The following is a 25,293-nucleotide window of genomic DNA, read 5'->3' on the forward strand; positions in this document are numbered from 1 at the left end:
AAAACAACACAAGGCCCCTGCACACACACACAACACATCAGCCACAGATATCACATTGACATTTAATATGTGGCCGGTGTGTGAGTGTTTGTGTGGATCATGTATACTCTACGTTATTGGGATTAAATGTCCCCACAAAGATGGCAATATTCAAAATCCTTGTCCTTGTGGGGAATGTTTTTGGTCTCCATTAGGAAAACAGCTTATCAATCATACAGAATGTTTTTTTTTTTTTTTTTTTAATGTTATTAATAGTAAATTGGTTAACATGGCGGCTCATGTGATCTCATCAAGGCAGTGTCCACTGATAGATTATCAGTGGGGTCACATGATGGCCAGTATTAGAGTTCACAATCATTGTCAATATCACTGGTTGGATGGGATGGACACAGTAGGATGAGCATTAACAATGAGTATAAAAAAGCAACAACAACAGCAGCCAGACAAGTTGTGCTGTCTTCATGAGGACAAGATAAAGACCATATATTATGTCTGCAGGGACACAAGGTCACCTAATGGACAAACAATGACTCACTGTAGTACAGATTGTCCACACTTGTCTCACTGAAATGCATGGTAAAATCTAAAATACATGACTGGGACCCGTGGAATTCCATGGAATTGTTTCTGGCAAACAATGTCACCAGAGTGTGGCACCAAGTTAAAGTTCACCGATAATTGAAAATTCTGTCATAATTTAGTCATGTTGTTCCAAATCTGTATATACGTTTCTTTTTCCTTCTGTGTGTACAAAAGAAGATATTTTGAAAAAATTGCCTGTTGTTTTAGACCCCAATGACTATTATTAGACTGACTGGGAGAATGGAGGAGGTAAGAAAAAGAAAGAATGTACTGTCTTACCTGATCACAAATGAGTTCCCATTTCTTCTCATTGTCGTACTGCCGAAGTAATCTTGCTTTGTCTGGAGGCAAGTTCATTGAGTTCTGCATAAAGACACAAAGAGGGACTAAAGTCAGTTGAAGTCCAGTAACTTCCACTGCTATCAGACAAACAAGACTGTGTATATATTTTTCCTGGAAAAAAGAGACAAAAAATACTGATTAAGACGTGATTTATAGCAATGCACATCTAACAGACACAACACTTAAAAAGTGAAGAGCGATTTTCACACAATGCGGTTTTAAAAATGGGCTGAAGTTAAAGAATATCTGTTTATCTGACCCTTACGAATACATTCACCCCATTCATAACAAACTCACTTCATGGCTCTGTGTCTGTGTTAGAAAGAAAAAAAGACTGTGTAAAATGTGCTGGTTCAGCAGAAGTGGAGACACATGGGGCTATATCTCTGCGCCAGCATCTTCTTCCTCTACAGACAGCGAGAGATACTCAACTGAAAAAACAGTGCCATTACTGCAGAAAGAAAAAGTGATCAGTGGCTGGATTCATTAAAATCGTCTTAAGAAAAAAGAATCTTAATGATAAATTTGTCTATTAATCTTTTTTTTAAGTATCAAGCCTCTGGATCGTTCAAATGTAAAGGCTGCGAGACATGTTAGTTTAACAACATTGGAAACTGGAATCCATTTAATGTGACATGGAGGAAAATAAAATAAATGAAGAAACTTCAATGGACAAGAGCTGGAGGTTCTCATTGAGGAAATTATTGCAATGAAGAGAGTTCTCCTTGGGAGGCTTGATAATTACAGTATGTCATGATGGAAAGTAGGAGATGTGCACTTAGGAAGTGGCACGGGTGTTTCAGCAGCGGCTAGATTATATAAGTACAATATTGTAGTAGAGATATATATATATGTATGTTACATTTCTATACATTTTTAAAGTATTACCATTGAGAATTTAAGACAAGTTGGAGGTTATCCTAACTTCAAAAAGTTGTTTATGATATTTCTTAGAATTTGAATTCAAGAATTTCCCTCTTAAGTTTTATTTTAAGAAAAACCATAAACAAATGCAAGATAGTTGTAACTTTTTTTTGTCAAGTTTAAAAATAAAATAGCAGTAAGAACCACAATAAAAAAAAAATTAAAAAAAAAGTGATTGTAACTATGATTATACATTTTAAATACATTAAAAACGCAATAGTATGCTTCTGAAGCCACAAGTCACAGTGATTCAATATCATTTTGTTTTGTTAATATCATATCATTGAGTTTAATTACCAAATTCCTTGTGAGGAACTACACTACCCATTATCCTGAACAGATATAACCAATAAGAGAGTTACCACAAATACATGAGAATAATGGTGACAGTGCCCACCCAATCCCATGACTGCTAATATACGTATTTGTACATGTTTGAATAATTATTAAAAAACGTTATATACTGCTTAAGGTCCCCCTGTGGTGAAAATCAAGCTTTAAATGTTGTTTATATGTCTATCTGGTGTTTTAAATATGCTTTAAGACAAATCATGTGCAAATTCATAAGTCAACACCATTGCTGAGTATTTTCTGCAGTGAACTAGCCTGACATCGTCATACTCAGATTCTAGTTAGAATATGAGTCTGATACTGCTCCATTGGGCTGTGATTATGGGGCATGTTTCAACCTAACCAGGAAAGAAAACGCCTCTACACTCAATTGGATAGACCTACAACCAATCAGAGCAACGGAGTAAGTGACGCATGTTCTTCATTCATCTTTCCGATCGACAAATGCCTTGATCGCGGTTCTCTGTTCCTCTTTTAAAATTAATGCGCTGTTGATATCTTCTATAAAAGACGCAATGGCGGAATCTACACATCTCAATTCTCCAGCGGCAGTCATCTTTGTTGTAAACAAATTCAACCCAAGCGCTCTTTGGTGACGTGGATGATTACTTTACTGTTGATCATCTGTCCCATCATAAAGCCCGCCCTGACAATTTGATTGGTCCGAACAACACTGGTTCGAGCATAGTTGCTCCACAACGGATCAAGTCCAGACCGAACATCCCGACCTCAAATGTTGTGGGCGGGGCTAAGACACGGTTAGAAATCGCTGGTGTTTCTGACGTCACAAACTACCTTGTAACCAATCAGATCAACGTGTGATCGTCAACGAGTGGATCTCTGAGCTGGTGTGTGTGAGTGGAGGCGGGGCTAATTTGCATATTCATAGCACCGCGTATACTAAATGAGGCAAGGGTGTAGAGTTACATTGAAGTTATTTTAAGGCATGAATAATTTTTTTTCAAAAAAAAAAAAAAATGAATATGTAATTTTGGTGATCAAAGATGAGTTTTAAGGGATACATTTATTGACAGGGGGACTTTAAATACATAGTCAGTTGTATATAAAATGTACAAAAAACATGCAAACTAGCATTGCTGATTCAACCATGTCAATGAGGTGAGTAGTTCACTCGATGTTCAAGTTGGCATGAAATGAAAGGTCACCCTATTTTATCACATCTATTTTCTAAATGCATGTTATTGATCAAATTGTGAACAACATATGCAGTACTTCTTCAATCATTTTAATCCACTTAAACCCGCCTCTGCAAGCTCAAGTTCATCTGCCTCCATTTTTGAGTGCAACACCCACATCTCAAAAATACAGATGGATAGAACCAAATCCCTGTTCTGCATTTTCTCTTTTTTTTGTAATTCAGAATTGTTACACTTGGATATACAGCACAATTGTTTTTTTTATCTCTATTAAAATGAAAGGGGTATATAGTTCCAGAACCAAGGCCTTTTAAAAAGTGGATGGTGCCTATAATCATATCCAAGATCATCCAAAATAATTTTCACTACTACAGTTTTACTAATAAGCTGTTAGCTTTGTATTTTTCAATAGCAAATAACTTTGCGCTGGACTGCATTCCCTGTGTGGAGATGTTTATTCTCAAACATACGGACCATCTGCACATGTGTGTGCTCAGACTCCAAACATGTGCTGAGATCAGACCTCCACCTCTTACACAAGCGCTGTCCTTTACGTCTGCCCTACTTTCACACATCTGCTGCATGGAACTCCCCCAAAACACTGCAGTCACCAGATCCCCATCCGTACCCCACCCTTCAGAGCGAACTGTACACCACCCACCCGAACACAAACAGATGATTCCCTCTCCAGCTGTGTGCTGATAGGAAAACTAATCCAGCGCTGTTAAATTGCATCTTAATTTGGAAAAAAACCTATGGTACAGGAGCCACACTATTTATCTGTGAGTATAGACGTGCGCTGCTCTTGTTGTTTTTCTCTGTAGATTCCCAAAGCAGTGCTACTCACGCAGGAAGCCACTTTAAAGCGGACGGCTATGTTGTGTTTTCCAGCCTCAACACAGCAGTTGTTGGCCAGAGGGAAAACCCAACACTTAAAATGTGATCTATAGACAAAAAGGCAATCCGTCATAATGACTTTGAACATTTTTCTCAACAGAACTTCTTTAACTCTATCCCCACCGATGATCGAATTTTCCATAATTTATGACACAACGAGTTTTCAGGGAGTCCATGTTTTCACTGTTATACTGTAGGGGGCACTATTACGCACAACAAACAACGTTCGCACAACTCTGAATAAAATTCAACGTTAAGGCTGTAATGTGATTGGTTACCAAGGCACACGTGATCTAAGTTAGCCGTTACGCTTTCTCCAATGGTAGAGCCAGGAAAGAGTACAGAATCTCCGAATCAAAACACAGGCGAAGAAGAAGCAGAAACAACAATCCTCAAACAATAAACAGCATAAAAATCAAAACTGCCTAACGTTACCAAATAAAATGTTGCCCCAGCCGCGGGAACATATTTTATCAGGGGGGTGCTGGGGGCGGGGCTTAATGGGCGGGGCTTGATATTGCAGGGCAGTGCTATGGTAGAGTTTTTTTAAACAAAATCTTAATATTAAACAGCCCAAACAAAAATATGAACATACAAATGAATGAGTACAGAGTTGTGAGAACGCTCAGAACTCATGATACATTTTAAAAAGCACAGCACACAAATCTGCATATTACCTTATGATACTTACTCAGGAGTGCCAGTTCACACAGAAAGCATAATCTTTCAAAGCGAAAACGCAAAAGACGCAAGACGTCAAACGCGGGCAGTGGAACGGGTGGCGCGTTTTAGTTGAACTTATTTTAACTTGAGTGCTGCGTTTTGAGAATGCGGTGTCATGCGCGAGACGCGAGCACAACAGTTAAACACGAGTAGTGCGTTCACACTGAAAAACAATGGAAAAGTAGCAGAGTGGAATGGTTGACGTTCTGTGTGAACAGCCCCTAATGCCAATAAATGCTTTAATCAATACATCTATATTGCATTAAATGAGTGTCAAATCAGTTCTGATGCTGGTCCTCAACCAGTGTCACGTCACTCACTCCATGCGAGATCGGCTTATTGCCTTATGATATATTCATTTCTTTTAATCATAAAACCCTATTCGACAACATATAAAAACCAAATAATCTTTAGATTAATTTTATAAAGGTTGAAGGTGTTCTTAAAAAACAGGTTGAAAAACAAAAAGTTATTTAAAAGTCATGTCATCTTAAATTCCAGTGTAGTGAAACAGCTGTCGTCAGGGGGTGCTGCAGCACCCTCAGCACCCCTAGTTCCCGCGGCCATGCCCCCCAGTGAAGATTTGGGGGTATTGATGGAAGCAATCTATTCCATCTATGTTTAGATCATCGTTCTGAATCCGATCATTGACAAAAACAATATTTTCTCAGCTTTTTGTTCAAAATGTTACTTTATGAAACTTACCCACATTTAAGTGTAGATAAAAAAGAAATAAGAATGCGTAAAGCTAGAATAAAATGTATATATATGTATATATATTTTTTTTTCAAAGCAGAGGGGCTCTTCTCTTTCTTTTGATATATTGCATGTTAAGATATTCATACAACAAAGTATTCTGGGGGCCATTCTTTTTTCTTTTTTTTAAACAGACAAATGCTGGTGGTGGCTGGCAACTTTATAAAAAACACTGGTGGGGAAAGAGCTAATATGAAGACATTCTCTGTTCTAAAATGTAAATTAAATTGCTTGGCAGCTCCAATGTAAGGCAGCATCCTAACCGAAATAAAACCTCACAAATGACTTATTTGAAACACTCTTGTGCAGCAATTTCAAGCTTATGTTGACTGCCTTCTGTACTAGTACTAAAACAAGTTCAGTTTACTTAAAGAAACATTGGAAACCGATTGCACAAGTCTCCATAGCTTCAAATGGAAGATTAATTCCATGTTGAGAACAACAGTATTTAGTATGGTTGCAGTAACAAAATATAACAACGTTAATTAAATTGAATTAATACAGTAATCTTACTATTAAATGTGTAACATTAGTAAACATTCTAGAGTATATTAACTAAAATTGATATATTAACCGTGATATTTCAAATTAGCATCTGGTTATGCTTTTTTGGGTGGTAAATAATGGAGCAAATACCAGTAAAATGACTAGTGCAAATAATTACCTTGCATGATTCAATTAAATACTCTCCTCCCATAAATTTTGTGTCTGAAAGGGAAACACCTACAAATGCATTTGCAATGAGGTCAGCTGTAAAAATAACCCTGTCAACGCCTTTTCGGTGCTAATTTTTTCACTTTGTGTCTTTAGTAAATCCTGACAGTAGTGTTTTAACACCAAAAGAGGGTTTGCGCTGTCGCAAGCTGTTAGTAAATCTGGCCCTTAGTCTGAAGCAAGCAAAAAAGAGCAAAAGCTTTTCTGATAACACAGTGGATGGAAACAGTTGCTAAGGGAGATTTGTATTTTAAATATATACTTTTAAGATGATCTTGTTTCTCACAAGGGGATACATGCAATGTTACAATGTTTTGTTCAGAAACAAAAGCTGTCATTCTATTTTTAAACGGAAGAGATCTTCCCCTTATCTCCACCTGAACAGCAAAACAAAGTTTCTGGTTCTGTGCGTGTGGACTTGTTGATGAAATTTGTGTAATATGATATTGCCGTGACAACAGAGATACCTAAATCTAATCTGCAAGACCAGATGTCTGACAAATGAAATAACAGACCGATATTTGACGGGCAAAGCCATATGCTGAACAAATAAATATGATCAGTCAAGCCAGTTCATGCCAAGTTCAAGTTTTAGATACAAAACAACAAGCCCAACCCACACAGGAGTAACACCTAGATCTATCTTTAATGTTTTAGAGACACAATGTAAGATTCTCTAGGATTTTTAGTCCAGACAGGCAAGATTATTTGTTATATTTGATATGGTTAATTATATTTCCAAATGTAGAAGCCTCTAAGGTCTGCAGATGGATAATTAAAGAAGTAGAGGCAGGCAGAGATAGTCTCAGACAGACCGCCCACAGTCCGCTCACTGACCGTCTGATGCATATTACACACTAAAACGAGAGCTGGGCTCAAAACACCTTTTACTGTTGTCTGTACAATCATTTGGATTAACTGGTGCACCATTACTAGTATAATTAGAACTACAAATTTTGCTCAATGGTCTATCATCTGAGTATCATTGATTTTAAAATAATTTGCCCCTGAACATCACATAAAAATAAGGTTGGTTCTTATAGACAGTCTTGACCAGAATAAGTCGCAATGTGGACCAGACTTTATTTGGTCATGCTGGATAAAATTGTATGTGTGCATTGTTAGTTTGTCTTTTTAGATTGTTTTATGTGAAACGTTTGGCGCTGCCATATATATGCATTTTCCACCAAAGAATATGGCTCTAAGATGGAAAATCCACTCACTTCGAGAAAGAAGTTTCCAGGAACAACTGCTTGGTTAGGACACTGATGTCTTCTTCTATGGTCAGTTTGACCCTGACAGCAGAGTTCAGGCAGTACTTTGATCACCTGTGTTTGAATGGCTCCTCTGGGTTGATCTTAAACATCCTGACCGCTCGAAAAACCCAAATAAGCACCTACGCATCCACCCCGCCCTGACCCAAACACCACTAAACACAGCTCTTTCAAAACTGCCACAGCATGAGCATGGATAAAAGAGGGTGATATCATCATCATCATCACTTCATGGTTCTCTTAATGGTCTGTAAAACTTGCTCTGAAAGATTTGAGCTGAACGAAAAAAGTTCAAATGAATTAATGTACCATGCAACTGTAGACAATGTGTCATTTTGCTATGCAGTTTATACCATGGTAGATATCTGTGCAGCTATCAGTGGGCAGGACTGGCATAAAGAAAAGCAAAAAGTCCCCAAACACACTGTTAAAAAAAGAAGTCATGGCCACATCAGTTTTTCCATTAGTCTAACTCATATCAAAATAATTTAACCAATTTGACTTTCATGTCTTATACGGTGTGTCTGCATGGTTGGATTACAGAATTACTGCACAACTTTACAGAAGATGCTGGATTGTCAACAGTACCAATAGTGCATGGGAAAAGTTTTGAATTGGATTGAGTTCGAATCCTCCTTTTGCCAAACTCTCTCTACTCCCTTTTCCCATAGTTGTTCATGGTTGCTGATCTACTACACCACAACTTGCTAAATACAAAATTCAGCTGATGTGTTTTTTGTTTGTTTTGTTTTTCACTTCGAAATCGAACTTTTCTGTATATAATAATAGTTTTACTGTTTTTAGCTTTTTGTTTTGTACTCCATGTTCCACAATGTGAATCTGTCTGATGTATGCCTTGATTTGTCATGAATGATCATATCTTTTGGTTTGTACCCATCATTTTACAAATATAGAGAAGACAATTAAATAAGATCAAGTACCTGTCACTTGTAAAGTGTTTGACTTGCTAGAATGAACCACATGTGTTTTTTTTTTCCTGAAGATGACTGACTCTCTAGCTTGTCATTATATGAGTCATAATAGGATAGACAAAAAGGATAAATAAGCCTTATAGCACAGCATGAAGTTTTCTAAATAAGAATTACTGCTAATCTTAATCCCAGTTTAGACCTGATCTCTGGTCTATTTGTAGTACACTAATGAATCACGATTTTACTGGTCCATGCACAAACATCGACCGTTATATCTCATAACTCTATTTGGAAACTTAACTTTGGAAAGCCTGAATGCTACATTCAAATTATCAACAAATGCAGAACTTAACTTTACCTCATCATTTCTGTGTTCAATATATTTTAATTGTCCAATAATGGACCACTAAATAATGTTTGGCAACCACAAATTGTCTGTTTCACCATTTAAAACCTCATAAACAATATTGTCTTTAAAAGTGTGCTTTCTTTAAAATAAATGCCACTTCACTTGATATGCAGTACTGTTATCTAAAGCCGTTGGACATGTCTGGGAAGGGAGTACTAATAAAAATCTGGTCTGGTAGTTCAAGCAGACATACAGTATATGTTTTCCAGTTGGAAAGCAGTGGTTTGATGAATGAACGAAGTTAGTGTGTGTACCTGGTAAACCCTACGTTGTGAGGACCAAATGTCCCCACAAGGATAGTAATACCAGTAAATGTTGTCCTTGTGGGGAAATTTTTTTGGTCCCCATGAGGAAAACAACTTATAAATCATACTAAGTGATGTTTTTTGAAAATGTAAAAAATGTTTTAGAATGTTAGAATGTTTTCTGTGATGGGTAGGGTTAGCTTTAGGGGATATAATTTACAGTTTGTACAGTCTAAAATCATGTTGGAATAACCCCATAAAAAAATAAATAAATGTGTGTGTGCGTGTGCGTGTGTGTGTGTGTGTGTGTGTGTGAGAGAGCATGTGTCATCTAAACAGTAATTTAAATGTCCTTTTCTTGTATCAGATTCACAGTGGATTTGTCAACCATAAAGTGGATTCGAAGAGTTTCTTATCACAGCATTATAAAGAGGAAGAGAGCAGCTCTCTGAGGCAGACTCAAATATCTCTGCTCTTTCCTCTCAGTGAGGCATGTGATCACTCCTTCTCATATTTTCCTGTGTCTGGTGGCATCCAGACAGTCTCCTCCACTAGACCAAATACCCCATGAGTCTGGGCTGCAGACTAAAAGTGACAGAAAATATTTTTCTGACAGTAAGAAATAAAGCTTGCACTTATAAGCTTGCACTTATGCTGTATATTAATTAATAATAAAAAAATAAAAATAAAATAAAAACATTTAAAAGCATTCAAAAATGGGAAAAGCTATCCAAAAAGTTCCAATGTGTCTACAGGTTTATATCAGTCTAGCAAACACAACAACAACAAAAAATCCATATATATAAGCGCATGCTAAAATATAATTAAGAATTAATGACTAAATGAGACAAATAAAAGTCCTTGATATGTGTCAATCTGTCTGGATTATTTGTAATGAGCTGTTTTGTCCGTTTTTTTTTTTTTGGGAAGAAATATGTCAGCGCATCAAGAATTTGTCGCAGAAAGTTGCCGTCTGGTACGAAAGAGCTTCAGCTCTTTACAGGCTTAAATAAATGATATCCCTACTTACAGATTAATGGCTGACAGCAAATAACTGCTCATTCCTGCATAAACACTTGATTGTTTCTCATTGATGTTTTTCAATGTTTCAGTCTACACAAACTAGTCAACATGCTGTGTATCAGTAACATCTGTAGGAAGAGCTCAGTATCTGTCAGCAGGGAAGTCAGCGATTGAAAACAGGTGAGACCTCATAATATTTTAAATTCTCTTCCTCTTTGTCTTTCTGTCTGTCCCCTACCCAACGGCCCCTCGAGTCACAGGTTTAGCCAGGTGGCGAGTGTCATCCCCTAATTAGTGCAACATGTTTCCGTAATCCGGACGATTCTGCGAGGCTACGCAGGTGTCCTCCGTCTGCTAGCGGATTAGTAGTATAATCTCAGCCCCCCCACTGTCCACTGCACCCCAAACACAGACCACTGAAATCTAGCTTACAACTTACTCAATATTGCACTCTAGTTTTGGCAGTTATTTCCAAGCATGCTCGTTTCATGACCTCATGATCACGTTGTATGAGAGGGGTGTACAGATATCCTCTTGAACATGGAAATTTAGCATTCCTTGCCACTGTTGCCTTGGCTTTTGGCTTGCTTAGTCGGGGACATTTAATATTTCAACAATATTATTGATCTGCCTTACTTAGGGTGGACGATGACGCAGTTTTCTTCTAGAAACAAATTTTGTTGTATTATTTTCATTTTATCAATGTGAAGCTGCTTTGATATAATCTGTATTGTAAAAAGCACTATATAAATAAAGGTGACTTGACTTGACTTGACTATTTGTTCATATGCCATTCTTTACAGGTTTGATAAAAATGTCTTAAAATGAATCGTTCACACAAACATTAAAATTATGTCATCATTTACACCCTCATGTTAGCCTGGGTTTCCCCATGCTGCCTTGCTCGCAGCGTGATTTTATTCACGCTGCTAGGCAGCCTGGACACCATGGACCAGATTTTCCCCTCAAAAAGGGAACCAATCACAGAACGGGGAGGGAGCAGCAAGACGATGACGATGTCTATGCGACACACCGAAGCAGTTTGTTTATATCTATAGCGAAGTTACCTTTCGATGCAGCCTTAGATAGTGTTCTAAGTAGTTTAGACGGCAATATTCGCTGAACGCCATCGTGTACACATAAATCTTTGACCCATCATCTTCTTCCTCGTCGAATTTCTGTCGCTCTACATACGTCATCTGGTATAATTGAAACGATTGGCTATGAGCTACGTGCAGGCGCATTTGATAGACATTCGTAGCGCCCAATAAACGGCTCTGGGCATTCGTAAACCGAGAAATACGAGAAAATAAACATGTGGTTCCCAGACCACGTCTCAATGAGACGAGGTCTGACGTTAGCCAGGCTACCCTCATGTCCTTCCAAACCTGAATGGCTTTCTTTCTTCTGCGGAACACAAAAGAATACACTTTGAAAAACATTTGATGGAAGAGACTTCCATTGTATGGACAAAAATCCCTAAGAAAGTTCTCAAATTATCTTCTTTTTTGTTCCACAAAAAAAAAAGAAGAAAGTCACAAGGACGATGACAAGTCACAAGGGCGATGACATCACTGTTTTCTCCAGAGCCGCTGTAAAGATAAATTAATAACTCTTTTACAACAGAAATGAACCATCACTGAACTTACTTAAGCTGGACTGTGACGCTATTTTCTTCTAGATCTGCTGTACAGCCAAAACAAACTTTGTTGTATTATTTTCCTGTTATCACTGTAAAGCTGCTTTGAAACAATCTGTATTGTAAAAAGCGCTATATAAATAAATGTGACTTGACAAGGTTTTAGAACGACACGAGGGTAGAGCTATTCCTTCAACTTTTTTGAAGTTCAATCATATAATGAGTTAGTGGGAGTATGTAGCGGAGAAATACCGGCAGTAATATGCTATTGCAAATTAAAAAGTGAAAATGCAGAAAATTCTTCCTGAGAAAACTTGTAGTGGTTACTGAGTACAAATAATAAATAACCACATAAAACCTGTCGGCCCTTATTAATATGCATTTTGAGAATCTTGTGCTCAGTGTCTACTACCCTATAAGAAGATTACAGACGATTCATTTTAAAACAGAGGCCGATCTGTGATGGGTTATCAGAGTGTAATCCTTTAAATACTGTGCAGTTAAGATGATTTATTCTCTTTTCCCTCCAAAACTAAACAACAATGTGGTAGTGAGCAGCCCATTTGTTTCTTTCCAGTTATTAAAGTTAAAGTTATTTTCTCTCCGGATTATTATTATCACACATCTCTCTGAAATATTTGATTCTGATTGGTCAATCTGCAGTCGAACCAGTTTCTTATAAATCTGTGCTAATTTGTATAGTATAGTAGTATACTGTATCACTAGCATCACTATAGATCAGTGTTCTGGTGGGTCGTGACACAAAAGTGTACAGTAACTCAGTGTTGTTTGCATTTTCCCCACGATGTGCTCAGAGCTGGAGTTTGACTACCAACACGTGGGAAATATGACTGTAACAATATTTAGTATAACAGTACATAATTAATCATAATTAATCAAAACCAATTTGATTTGTTTATGACAGCTGATAGTAGTTTCTAATGATTTTTTGGTTTGTTAGTTCGTTGTCATATAGGTGATGAGTATGCACTTTTTTTTTCTTTTTTTTTCTAGTCATTTCGTTCACCTGTTGTCATTTAATCAGTTAATCTTTGTCCAGCTGTTCCTGTTTAGTTCCCTCATTTTTCCTTGTGTATAAATACTTCATGTTTGGTTCAGTTTGATGTCAGTCATCACCTATATTAGTCACATTGAATTTATGTGTTATCTTTCTGAGTATTCGAGTTTCCTATTAAATTACTATTTTGTTAGATCTCCTGTGTCAAGTCTCATTGAATTTTAAGACCATGACAGCAGGGTTATTTCTTAAACAAAAACATGAAGGTGCCCTTGATGAAGCATCTCTGTTTGTCCATTTAAATGAGTGTGTTGTCTGTGTTTTTATTGGTTGTTGTCTCCCCTCTTCCAACCATCTACACTCCCACTTTTCCAGAGCTTTACAAGCTCATTTCTTGAGTCTTTTTCAAATCTGATGTGTGAACGACCAGAGCTAAAACAGAAGTGTTTCATGACACTTACAAAAAATGTAACACAAAACAGGGCTTCAAACAAAAAGCCCAGACTACAACCAACTACGACTGGTGAAAAAAAATACCCACAGCTTAACAAAACTAGAATATAAATAAAACTAGCAAAAACAGGGAGGGTAAACGAGGTTTTAAAGACTTGACTGACTGACTGACTGACTATCTATCAAACCAACAGGAACCAGAGCTTCGGCAAAAAACAAACCAGCAAAAGACAGAGCACACAAGGGTAATGTATAAGGAAAGAAAATGAGGGTAACAAAGGAGAGCAGGTGGGACAAATGAACTAATATGAGACAACAAGGGGGCAGGGCAAAGACATGAGACAGGAGAGCACAAACAAACATGACAGGAGCCATGTGCTCATACCCAACCTGACAAAACAAGGGCACATGGCAAATCAACAAACAAAGCAATGTGCTCAAAAATAAAAACACAACACAACAAACTGACAAATACGCATGGTGAGGGAATTAACAACACTTGATATGTGCCCATATAACAAGGACATGGAACACGATTGGAATCAGAACCACCACACATTTTGCAGAAACCACTTTTGGCTTTGTGAGTCAGCATTTAAATTGCTTCACAGACAGCGTCTTGTTATTGTGATTCCTACATCAATTCATGTTGCCTCATTTAAAAAGTCTGTGTCAACACAAATTTAGAGAGAGAGAGAGAGAGAGAGAGATCAAACTTTCAAGAAACATCTTTCTCTCACAAAAGCACATGGTTCTCTAACATATGTTTGCTCCAGACACGTTTCTCCAAACAGAGTAAATAGTCCTGAAACGGCCATGCATTAAAGGAGTAGTAATGTAAAAATTCTGTCAACATTTACTCACCCTCAAGTTTTTTCAAACCTGTATGAATTTCTTTCTTCTGCTCAACACAAAAGAAGATATTTTGAAGAATGTCGGTAACCAAACAGTTGATGGACCCCATTGACATTTATAGTAGGAAAAAAAAAAATACTATGGAAGTCAATGGGGCCCATCAACTGTTTGGTTACCGACATTCTTCAAAATATCTTCTTGTGTGTTCAGCAGAAGAAAGAAATTCATACAGGTTTGAAAAAACTTGAGGGTGAGTAAATGATGACAGAATTTTCATTTTTAAGTGACCTATTCCTTTAAATGCTTATGTCCAGATTACAAGGCTGAAAGAAAGAAAGAATATAATGTGTAGAGGTTAAGGGTGCAGTGAGCTGTAGAAGGGTGGGTTGTAGTCGGTTATGAACATTTAGTCTCTTCTGTGTCACCACACTAATATGAAAGGCTAAAGCATCACAATTACTAACAGCAACCACACACATAAACACTACAAATCAACAAACTCTTCAAAAGCAACACAGCTACCAAAAACAAACTGATTTCAGTATAAACCACATCATGTAACTACTTTATACTTTGCTTACTGACTAGTGCTTCTGGCCCCAGTTTAGTTCGGTATGTTAGTTTTCAGTTGGTGAGTATGTCACATGTCAACTATGTTTCAGCTGGCCAACCTACAGCATTCAACTCTTCTTTGTGTTTGCTGAAACAAATATCAGTCATGGCAATTTACCGGCCCTGCAGCTTGTGTGCATTGAAGAGGGTTTTACAAAAGATCCTCCACCTTTATTCTTTTAAACACACTCTGCCTTACCCGGCTGTGATGTTTTCAATGCTGTCACATGCTGTCCATATCACAGTGCTCTAAAGAGTTAAGATCTGACCGCCTCACACAGGGCTGACTCTGACAGAACCAAACAAGCTGCTAATACACACTCAGGACCCATTAACCCCGTCACATGACACTTCACAGCTAAACTATTACACACGCTATACAAAGACGAACTCAGACGCACAGGACGAGAGATAATGAGTGCCAGATCAAGATGGAGAGAAAGAAACAGATGAAGTAATAGCAACAACACTTCAAAATTACAATCTACTACATAGGATTTAATTTGTTAACATCAGTAAAATGTAAAAATATGCTATTGTTCACTGTTAATTCATGTCTGTTCATAATATATCAACTAATGATCATTTTTAATTGAAGGTAAAGTTAAATAGTTTATATTTAGAAATTTGTATAAGCTCCACTATAGTGTAAAAAATTTGTAACACTCCCAAATCAAAAATTTCAATTGACCGATAACATCAAAATTTTTCAATTGGCCCAAGTGAAAATCTGTACATTTAATTTTAGAATTTACAGAATTTCACTTGGGCCAATTGGAAAATTTAGATGTTATCGGTCAATTGAAATTTTTGATTTGGGAGTGTTACAAATTTTTTACAGTGTATAGTTCAAAAGTTTGGGGTGGAGGAGATTTTTGTCTATTATACTCACCAAGGCTTATACTCACTCACCTTTAATGACCTTTACCCTTTAATATGGTTTAAAATGTAATTTATTCCTGTGATGGCATCCTTCAGAAATCATTCTAATATGCTGATTAGCTACTTAATTCTTTTTCCCGGGATGCTTTGAATAGAAAGTTCAAAAGAACAGCATTTATATGAAATAAATTATATTTTTTTCACTTTCTAAAAGTCTTTATTGTCACTTTTGCATCCTTTCTGAATAAAAAACATTAATTTATTTAAAAAACTACAAATAAATAAGCTTTTGAAGAATAGTGTAGATTTATAAATGCTGTAAAAGTATAGTTAATTGTTGTTCATGATACCATAGGGGAAAACAGGGATTTTGGGTTGGGTCCAAAAAGTTACATGTCTGAGCATTACTGAAGATTAAGTGCAAACAGTCGACACAGCAAGTTCACATACGTGCATTACAGTGAGTCCGTCACCGAAACGGATGAGCTCCCCCGCTGGGTCCCAACACGGGGTAGAAAAACGGCCACGGGCTAAACTCACTTGAGCAAGACGACAGATGTTAGCAGATCACAAGAATAAGAAGTGAAAAGACTCTCTGCAGACATGGGTCATTACATCTTAAGAGTCTAGGAAGCCAAACCATTAAAGCAGATGAAGAAAAAACCATTAAAACAGATGAAGAAAAAAGTAAGTAAAATCTTTTTCCAGTGAGAGGTGCATCAACTAGTCTCAGCCTTATGAGCATGGACTGTTCATGGACAGCCTGATCAATATTGTGGAAAAAATGACAAGAGCTGGCTGAAATCACTAGGTCCACACAGACTGACTGACTTTTTGGTCCACGGCCTGTTTTTCAGATTCTGAAATTCTAGTTACTTGTAATAGGGCTGATATAGCAAAATAAAAATGAAATTGCAATTTGGCATTGCAAAGCCTAAAATTTAAATAAATACTAGTGCTGTCAAATCGATTAATCGTGATAATCTTACATGAAAGCTTTTGTTTATATGTTTATACATACATACACACAGACACAAATATATATATATATATATATATATATATATATATATGGGAAAACGTAACTATATTATGTATGGTATTGTATGAATTTGTATTATGTCAATCGTACAAATCGTAGGATGATTAGAAAAAAGTAAGCATGAGGGTCCACCTCTAACCATACCCGTCACTGGGGCATAAGCAGATGTTACGAAAACATACAAATGAGATTGTACAAAATAGCCAATTCGCCAAAACTTACAGTTGTAATCAAAATTATTCAACCTGCATTGCACATCAGGTTTATTGGCAAAATTGACAGACTTTCAGCTGTTTGCAATGAACCAATCAAACAAAAGTAATTGAAATTGCGCAACACAACAAATGTCTCAAGGTCATTCCCCAAATTAAACTGAAAATGCAACTTTTAATAATTTCTGCAGTCTCAAAATTATTCAATCCCTTCATAGCAACACTTGAAACATTTGTTGTGTTTTGCTATTTCAATTACTTTTGTTTGATTTGTTCATTGCAAACAGCTGAAAGTCTGTAAATGTTGCCAATAAACCTGAATTATAAACCTAAATTTAACCGTATTACCTAAATCTCATGTAGGCTATAAAAGCAAACTACAGTGGGTTGCTTTACATGTCGGTCAGTCTCTTTCCTGGGAGGTTCTTGACCAGAATTACCTGCAATGCAGGCTATATGCAGATAGAAATAAGAACCTGAGACTTGAACTTAAATAAACCTTGTTTCTTTCTGTTGAATCGTGACTTGTAAGCACAAGGACACCAAATATCTAGATACTGAAACGGCACAAAACAAAACCCTCCCTAAGATCAAATGACAGGAACTTGCGTTTGTCAAGCTGTGACTATACAATCCAGTTATTCAACAATCATATTCTCTAGGGATGGGAACCACCAGTGGCCCCATGATATTATCACAATTCCTAAGCAAGGATACCATATTATTGCGATACGCTGAGTATTGCACTTTACTGTGCACATCCGGGAGAGAGATGTAGTACTGATTATGAAATTAAGATTTCAAATTATTATTACAATTTCCTGAAAAATACTCACAATCCCGAACCAAAATTCACGCCCTGAAAAGATCAATACTTGCCGTCCATGTATCGATACAATATCCCCACACAAAATATTGTGATACTATGCTGTATCAATTTTCTTTCTCTCTCTTTCTTTGAGTAATTAAGTGCTCTGATGCTTTTGTACAGTCAGAATAACATCTGGATTCACAAACACATGGCCTGGCCAAAGAAAACACCCACACACACTTCCACACCATCTGTGCAGGGAGCTCAGGCCACGCTGGAGTTTCTCGCAGCTGTCCCCTTGGCCACCGCCGTGATCCTGAGAGCTCCCATGATGCACTGCAGGACAATGATGAGGGCAGAGAGCCCAGCATCCAGTCTGAGCAGTCACTGTTGGCTGATGAAGACGCCAGACCAGCCTGTGACATCATCTCTCCGCGCTCAATGCAGTCACACACACTGATGCTGCGGAGTGTGTGACACGACGCATGAGACAAAAGAGCTCAGCTAATCACTCTGAGTTAATCAGTACACAGACACTCGTCACATCTACTGATCGGGCATGTCTTTCAAGATTATAAAACGGCTATAAAACGAGGTGAATTGGACCCTTAGCTTTTATGAGGGGCTCTACGCTTGCTTCGGAGAGTGTGTTTTTATCAGGATCAACACTATGCTGTAACGCTCCTGAAGCAGTACTACTATTATTACTATTAGAAATCACATTCATTGATCCACCATATAAAGAATTGACCCATATTGACCTGATTTGTAGGTTACTATTTTTTCAGTGTGGCAGGTGTACAATTGTTTGTTTTGTTTTGTTTTGTTTTGTTTTGTTTGGTTTGGTTTTCCTCTGGCATATGCCGTGTCAGGGCCGTAATAGTACACTTAATGGAACTCAATGGAAAAGAGATAAATGTTGATGTCTATTGTCTTCATTTAGGACAAAAGTCTTGTCACTTTGATCAAAGCGGCAACTAAATCATAATTTCACACTTGAGTTCTCTTTAAAACAAACAAACTGAAATACCTTTTGAGTCGACAAAAAGTTTCACTTTCATTTACATTGGAAACTGAACTCAGATCTCATTAGTTAGTTGCCACTGAATCTGAGCCCAAGTTTATATATGTTTATATATAGCTTTAATTGATTTTTATTTCAGTTTTAAACTTTTTAACTTTAGTTTTACATGTTTTAGTTTTAGTAATTTAAGTATCTCAACTTCAACTTAGCAACTAACTTTATTTCCATTAGTTGCTAAGGAAACATTTCTAATATTGCTTTCAAAGTTATTTCAGATTCATTTCAATTAACAGTTTTTAATAGTTTTAGTTAGTGACGACAACATATTTGAAAATAGTTTTAATACGAGTATGTATATGTATATGGCTCACAAGAAAAGAGCTCAAAGACTCGTAGAAGCTAGCTAAAATTTGTTTTTATCTCACATTTGCTCATGTAAAACACTATTGGTTAGGTTTAGTGTAGGTGGTATGTTATTTTAAAACACTAGGGTTAGGGTTAGGCGAACGCTATAGCACCTCTCACCAAACATTTCATTTTCTGAACTGCTGTGATACGTACAACAACTAACTGTGCCCGATTCATGTTCATCTGTTTTGGATAAAACAGGATGCTCTTTTAATGTCTCTTACTGAACATTTCACTTTGAAAGTGTCATGAAACATGCAAGAAGCAGCTTAAAGGGACAGTTCACCCACCTGTCATTAATTACTCACCCTCATGTCATTCCAAACCCGTAGGATTTTCGTTCATCTTCGGAACACGAATTAAGATATTTTTGGTGAGATCCGAGAAAGGCCCCGAAAGGTAGTAAAGACATGGTTAAAATAGTCTCTGACTACAATGGTTCAACCTTAATGTTATGAAGCGACGAGAAGAGAAGAAATTGTTAAAAAAAAAGTCATTGTTTTTGTCTTGTTTTTGCGCACAAAAAGTATTCTCGTCGCTTCATAACATTAAGGTTGAACCACTGTAGTCACATGGAATATTTTAACAATGTCTTTTCTTACCTTTCTGGGCCTTGAAAGTTGCAATAACGTTGCTGCCTATGGCTGGTTCAGAAACCTCTCGGATTTCATCAAAAATATCTTCATTTGTGTTCTGAAGATAAATGAAGGTCTTACGGGTTTGGATCGACATGAGGGGGTGAGTAATTAATAACAGATTTTATTTTTTTTGGTGAACTAACCCTTCATTTTGCCAGAGGCAAAATTTTCCAGCATGCAAAATCAGCAGCCCCAAAACAGCCATGCTAGCTTTAACTGATCGTATAGACTAGTGTCTTCATTCCTCTCTCCCCTCCAGCTAGAGTTTATATTCTCCCCCGCTACGGCTAATTAGCTCAGACAACAGCCTGCCACAAAGACCTTAAAGACCCTAAACGACCCGGTGGGACCATGGATGGATGGATGGATGGGCACACAGAAGAGAGGAGTGGAAGGTACTGTAGGCTCGTGCCAGGCTCTGCTCTGAGAGTGAATAAAGACAGTGTGTGTGTGTGTGTGTGTGTGTGTGTGTGTGTGTGTACAGAACCCACAGCTGTTTTCAAGCGTCTGCTGAAGGGTGAGCAGCTATTGTTCATTTAGATTCATTAAGAGTCAGACGGAGAACAGGTCTGTGACCACAATACTGATCACACGCTCAACGCAGACAAACACGACTTTGCTTATACAGCAGAAAACACTAAAAACATATTGAGTGATGGATTTATATATCTTACTGACCCGCAGAGAGACTTTTTATGAAAGTTTTAGTTTATATAAAAAAATACATACTCTTCAGAAGTTGGGGGTCAGTAAGGTGTTTTAATGTTTTTGAATGAAGTCTCTTATGCTCACCAAGACTACAATTATTTGATACAGTGAAACATATTATTACAATTTAAAATTATCAAAATTTTGTTTTCTATTTTAAAATATTTTCAAATGTAATTTGTTCATGTGATGGCAAAGCTGAATTTTCAGCATCATTACTTCAGTCTTCAGTGTCACATGATCCTCCAGAAATCATTATAATCTGATGATTTGCTGCTCAAGATACATGTATTCTTATTATTATTACCAATGTAAACTGCTGCTTAATATTCTTTTGTGAAAATATTTATTAAATAAAATAAATTATTTGAAATTATTTGTCATTTAATGTGACATTGCTGAATGAAAATATTTATAATTAAATATAATTAAATATTTAAATGTGTGTATGTATATATGTATATGTATTTTTTTAAACAACTCCCCTCTAGCTTTTAAACAATTAATTTTTTATTTTTTTATTAAGTATCCTAAAATGAGCTTCATGTGCAAGCGTCTAAATTAACTGGTACTATTCAAGTCAAAATATTAATGACTGAATCTACTATATTACATATTTCTAAGAAACAGATGAGGTAGATTATTAATTAAGCTGCTAAGAATTGTACAGTTGTGCTTGCTTTGTGCTGTTTAAAGGAAATGCTGCATCATGTGTTGACTCCCAGGTTTGACTGTTGCCTGTATACATATGAATGGTTAAATACACACTAAGAAGAAAATATCAAATGCAATTCATACTCTAGATGTAAGACCAATCACAATTCTGTACTATAATAACGTCATCACTATCTGTCTGTTCAGTAAGTGGAAGATTTTCCAACTTTAATCTTAGGTTACAGGTAGCACACCTGAGACTGAAATAATCTTCCAAAACACTTTAAATGGGATCTTTACACTGAATTAATTGGAGTTAAATTGGACTTAAAGCTTTACCAATCTCTAACCAGAATATCAATACAGTTCTGTTTTGCAAACACTGTAAATGTTGTTGTCTAAAGTACAACAGGCCCTGTTAAAAGTCATATATTACACTAGTTTGACATAGTTATGAGCTCACTATGATGTCACGCTAATGTAGCTGATTACATCTACTGTTTTCAACATATTGTCTGGCACCAGCGCTCACTCTTGACGTTCTACGTACATAAGTTCCCTGTCTCCATTGTTGCTTACCAGCATGTTTGACAAATAATGGCCTTACTCTTCCAATGAACAATTAGTAGACACATTTAATGCACAATTTAGAATGTGAGTTGTCACAGAAACTATATGATTAAAGGTCAAATGTCCAATATAATGTTTATGAATTCTGTCCTTCAAACTAATATAATAGAATAAGATAAGACTTATGGAAAGCTGTTGGATAGCAAGTGAACATAATAAAATGGCAATGACCAACATTCAGCCAAGAGTCAGTAATGTACAGTACTGAAGGTAGATTTTAACTGAAAGGTTGAACTGTGTTCTCAGGACAAGGTTAGACAATGGTCAGATCAGTGAGTTTTATATGATACAACTGATTAATAAAAAAAATGGTTTATCTTTTGTATGTTACCTTAATTACTGTTTACAAGTTGAAAAACTTCATGTAATGCATTATTGCACTGATATGTTGCAGAAAATGGCAAGGTGGAAATGTTCAAAAGCTTTTTTTAATGTCAAGACTTTAAGCTATGTGCTTCTACATCCTTATTTGTTACTCAAGCAAACATAGTGTTATTGTTTGAAAATCTTCTTACTTTCTTCATAACTCAACTAAAACTGTGAAGATTCTTTGTTCATTAGGATCATTCTCTCTATTTTTAACTGGAGCTAAATTCTCGGAGGGGATTCTCAAAGCCTGTATAGGGGGGAAATCGCCCCCTCTTTACAGGAAAAAACAGCCTCAGTGTTTAATTCACAGCATCTGGCTAACAAAAGCACACTGACTGATCCTTTAATACCGGGCTCAAGACTCGGCTCACTCTGTGTGGCCCGCACACCGCTCGAAAGAACGGCCTTCCCTTCTCTTCAGATGATTAAACATCAAGACAATCGAACTGAGAGATCAAGGATCCTTTTTGCATCAATCACAGTTGAAGGAGGCAACTGTATGAAAATCAGTACAACATGTACTCTGGAAAAGAATACAGTCACAAAATAGATCTCTTTTAATACCTCGATTGTTTCTCCTAGAGAGTAATGAGATTAATTTGAGAGCAAATTAAGAAAAAGAGCTGGGTAATCTCACATGAGTTTCTCAAGAGCTCTCAAAACTGTGCTCAGATTTTCTGTAGACTGTAGTCAAAAGTAAGAGCAAACTAGAACAATATGAGCTCAAACATTTCTCATCAAATAGTTTCAAGAGAAAATTATGTAAACTATGCTGTCTAAATGTATTCTGAAGCTCTAACCTTTTAGGGAGTATCTGGTGTAGAACAGAGTCCATTTCTTATTGTTTAAATATATATATATATATATATATATATATATTTTTTTTTTTTTCATGTGAAAGTCATTTTCTGAACTCTGGTGAGTCCACTTGGTTTGAGGTACGGCTCATGTGATCGGTACAATTTGTAATCCATCCTAAATAGTATATGCCTGTTCACACCAAGGATGACAAATTTAACAGTACATAATCTATAACCCCAATAACACAAATCTATTTTTACCCATTCTAATTCTACGAGAATAGCAGAGTCACACCACAGCTTTAACTACAACAATGCAGAAAATGAAGTGCCTTCAGGAAAGCATTCTTTGTTGCAAAGCATCCAGCCAAATGTCATTATGTGCATGTAATGATCCCACTAGTACTCACAGTGGTACTTATGTTGATGATGCAAACATACCATAGTTCTGACCTAAAAGTATAATATATGCAATTGAACCATGTGTAAAAATAGCCTTACTGTAAATCAACAACAAGTGTCTCAATTGTGTCTATTTTTATTTGTCCTTAGTAGCAACATCTGAGACAAAGTATGCTTAATATGAAATGTAACAAAAATAATACTCAAATAAAATATAACCGAGAAGTCTTTTAAAGGGGTGGGGTGGGGGGGGGGGGGGGGGGGGGGTCTTAACATTTCAAATCATAAAGCTTTTATTTTGGTGAAATACTGATGAGATGCTGTAAACTTCAGCCCACAAAAATCTTCGGAAATATGCAAATGTCTAAATAAAGTGAACCTAATGCACACTGTGTTCTCAAATGCATGTTAAATGAAGTTTGTGAATCAAGCCACTATGAGAAGCTGAAAACAGCGTATTATGAGCTGCTCGCATGAACACAGTTCTGCGCTTCACTCTGATGCACGCGGCGCAACAAACTATATACTTAATTAAATTAAACGTACAGTATGGAATTTTTCGCCACTAGGGGTCGCTAACCTCTTTACAATAACAAAGGCGTAGTTTGATGACGCAACATTTGCTAAGAATTATGGATCTTGTCGTCAGCGTCAAGCCGACCGATCTAATAATGTTTATGGATGAGTGAATACATCGATGTTTTTATCATGACTGTGATATGAAGCAGTTCGGGATTGCTAAGAGACAGCTATCAGCTCCACACGCGACGCGAGTCCCGCGGATATAAAAGGAATATGGACATTTCATTCTACCGAACTACACGCGAGTGCAGAATTACTAACAGGTCAGTTTATTAGACAAATTAAACTTGTGAGGTAACGCAGCGCTGTTTCACTTGGTCTAACATTACACTATCACACTAAACTGCATTTGAATGTTCATTCATTCATTCATTCATTCATATTCTAACATTTTATCATTGTTGAACTATATAACATTGATTAGTTTTATGTAAATGTGCTCACCTGTTTAATAAAGTACATGTAGGAGCGGTCGAAGTCTCGGACGTGGAGCTCTCGTTTATATACCGTCTATGGGAGCTCTCGGCATCTCGAAAACACCGCGCTGATATTGATTCTCGTTTTAGATCTCCTTTTTTATCCAAAGTCTGCTTGCCATGGTCCATAATGTTTGAACGAAACAACAGCGTGCAAATAGACATTGCGAACTACACAGTGGTCCACGTCTATCGCCTTGGTTACTATCAGAGGGCTCTGGTTCATAGCTCTGGTTGCTATGGCAGTACGAGCGGAAACCAGGGACAACGTGGATATGACGCCATTGACGTCGACAAAACGGAAAAAAAGAAACGGGACGTGTCTTCGAATTAAATTACAAATTTCTCCTGGTTTGAAAGTTGTTGGAAACAGTCGGGATAATGTAAGTACACAACTAAAAAATATATATAACATAGATATAGTGATTTTTGCTATTTTTAAAGCAAAAACGTTACATATTGTGCCTTTAAATCTGATTATCACACTTTAGTCCGATTATTTGTGCAGCCCAATTTATTTACTTTAATGTTACATTTGATTTAATACATTTTATTTCATTAACTCAGAAACCCCCTGGGGTGTCGGCACCGATGGCCTCGTGGTCAGTGCGCCGACATGTAGCGCCGTTGTGCTTGCGCGGCCCGAGTTTGAGTCTCTGCTCGTGGACCTTTCCCAATCCCGTCCCCCGTCTCTCTCCTTCCTCGCTTCCTGTCAACTCTACACTGTCCTGTCACAATAAAAGGCAAAA

The 25,293-nt window shown here is 36.9% G+C and overlaps 1 protein-coding gene across 6 annotated transcripts in view; it reads right to left on the minus strand.

Moving 5' to 3' along the window:
* Positions 1-25,293, minus strand: part of fmnl2a (formin-like 2a) — an 88,155-nt gene that overhangs the window by 54,994 nt on the left and 7,868 nt on the right. For all 6 annotated transcript variants that reach the window (XM_084422358.1, XM_084422360.1, XM_084422361.1 and 3 more), the window contains exon 2: positions 862-945. In XM_084422358.1, coding sequence (XP_084278484.1) covers positions 862-945 — 84 coding nt within the window. The remainder of the gene's footprint in view (positions 1-861; positions 946-25,293) is intronic.

This window comes from Rutilus rutilus (assembly GCF_951802725.1).
Source record: "Rutilus rutilus genome assembly, chromosome: 10".
NCBI lineage: Eukaryota > Metazoa > Chordata > Actinopteri > Cypriniformes > Leuciscidae > Rutilus > Rutilus rutilus.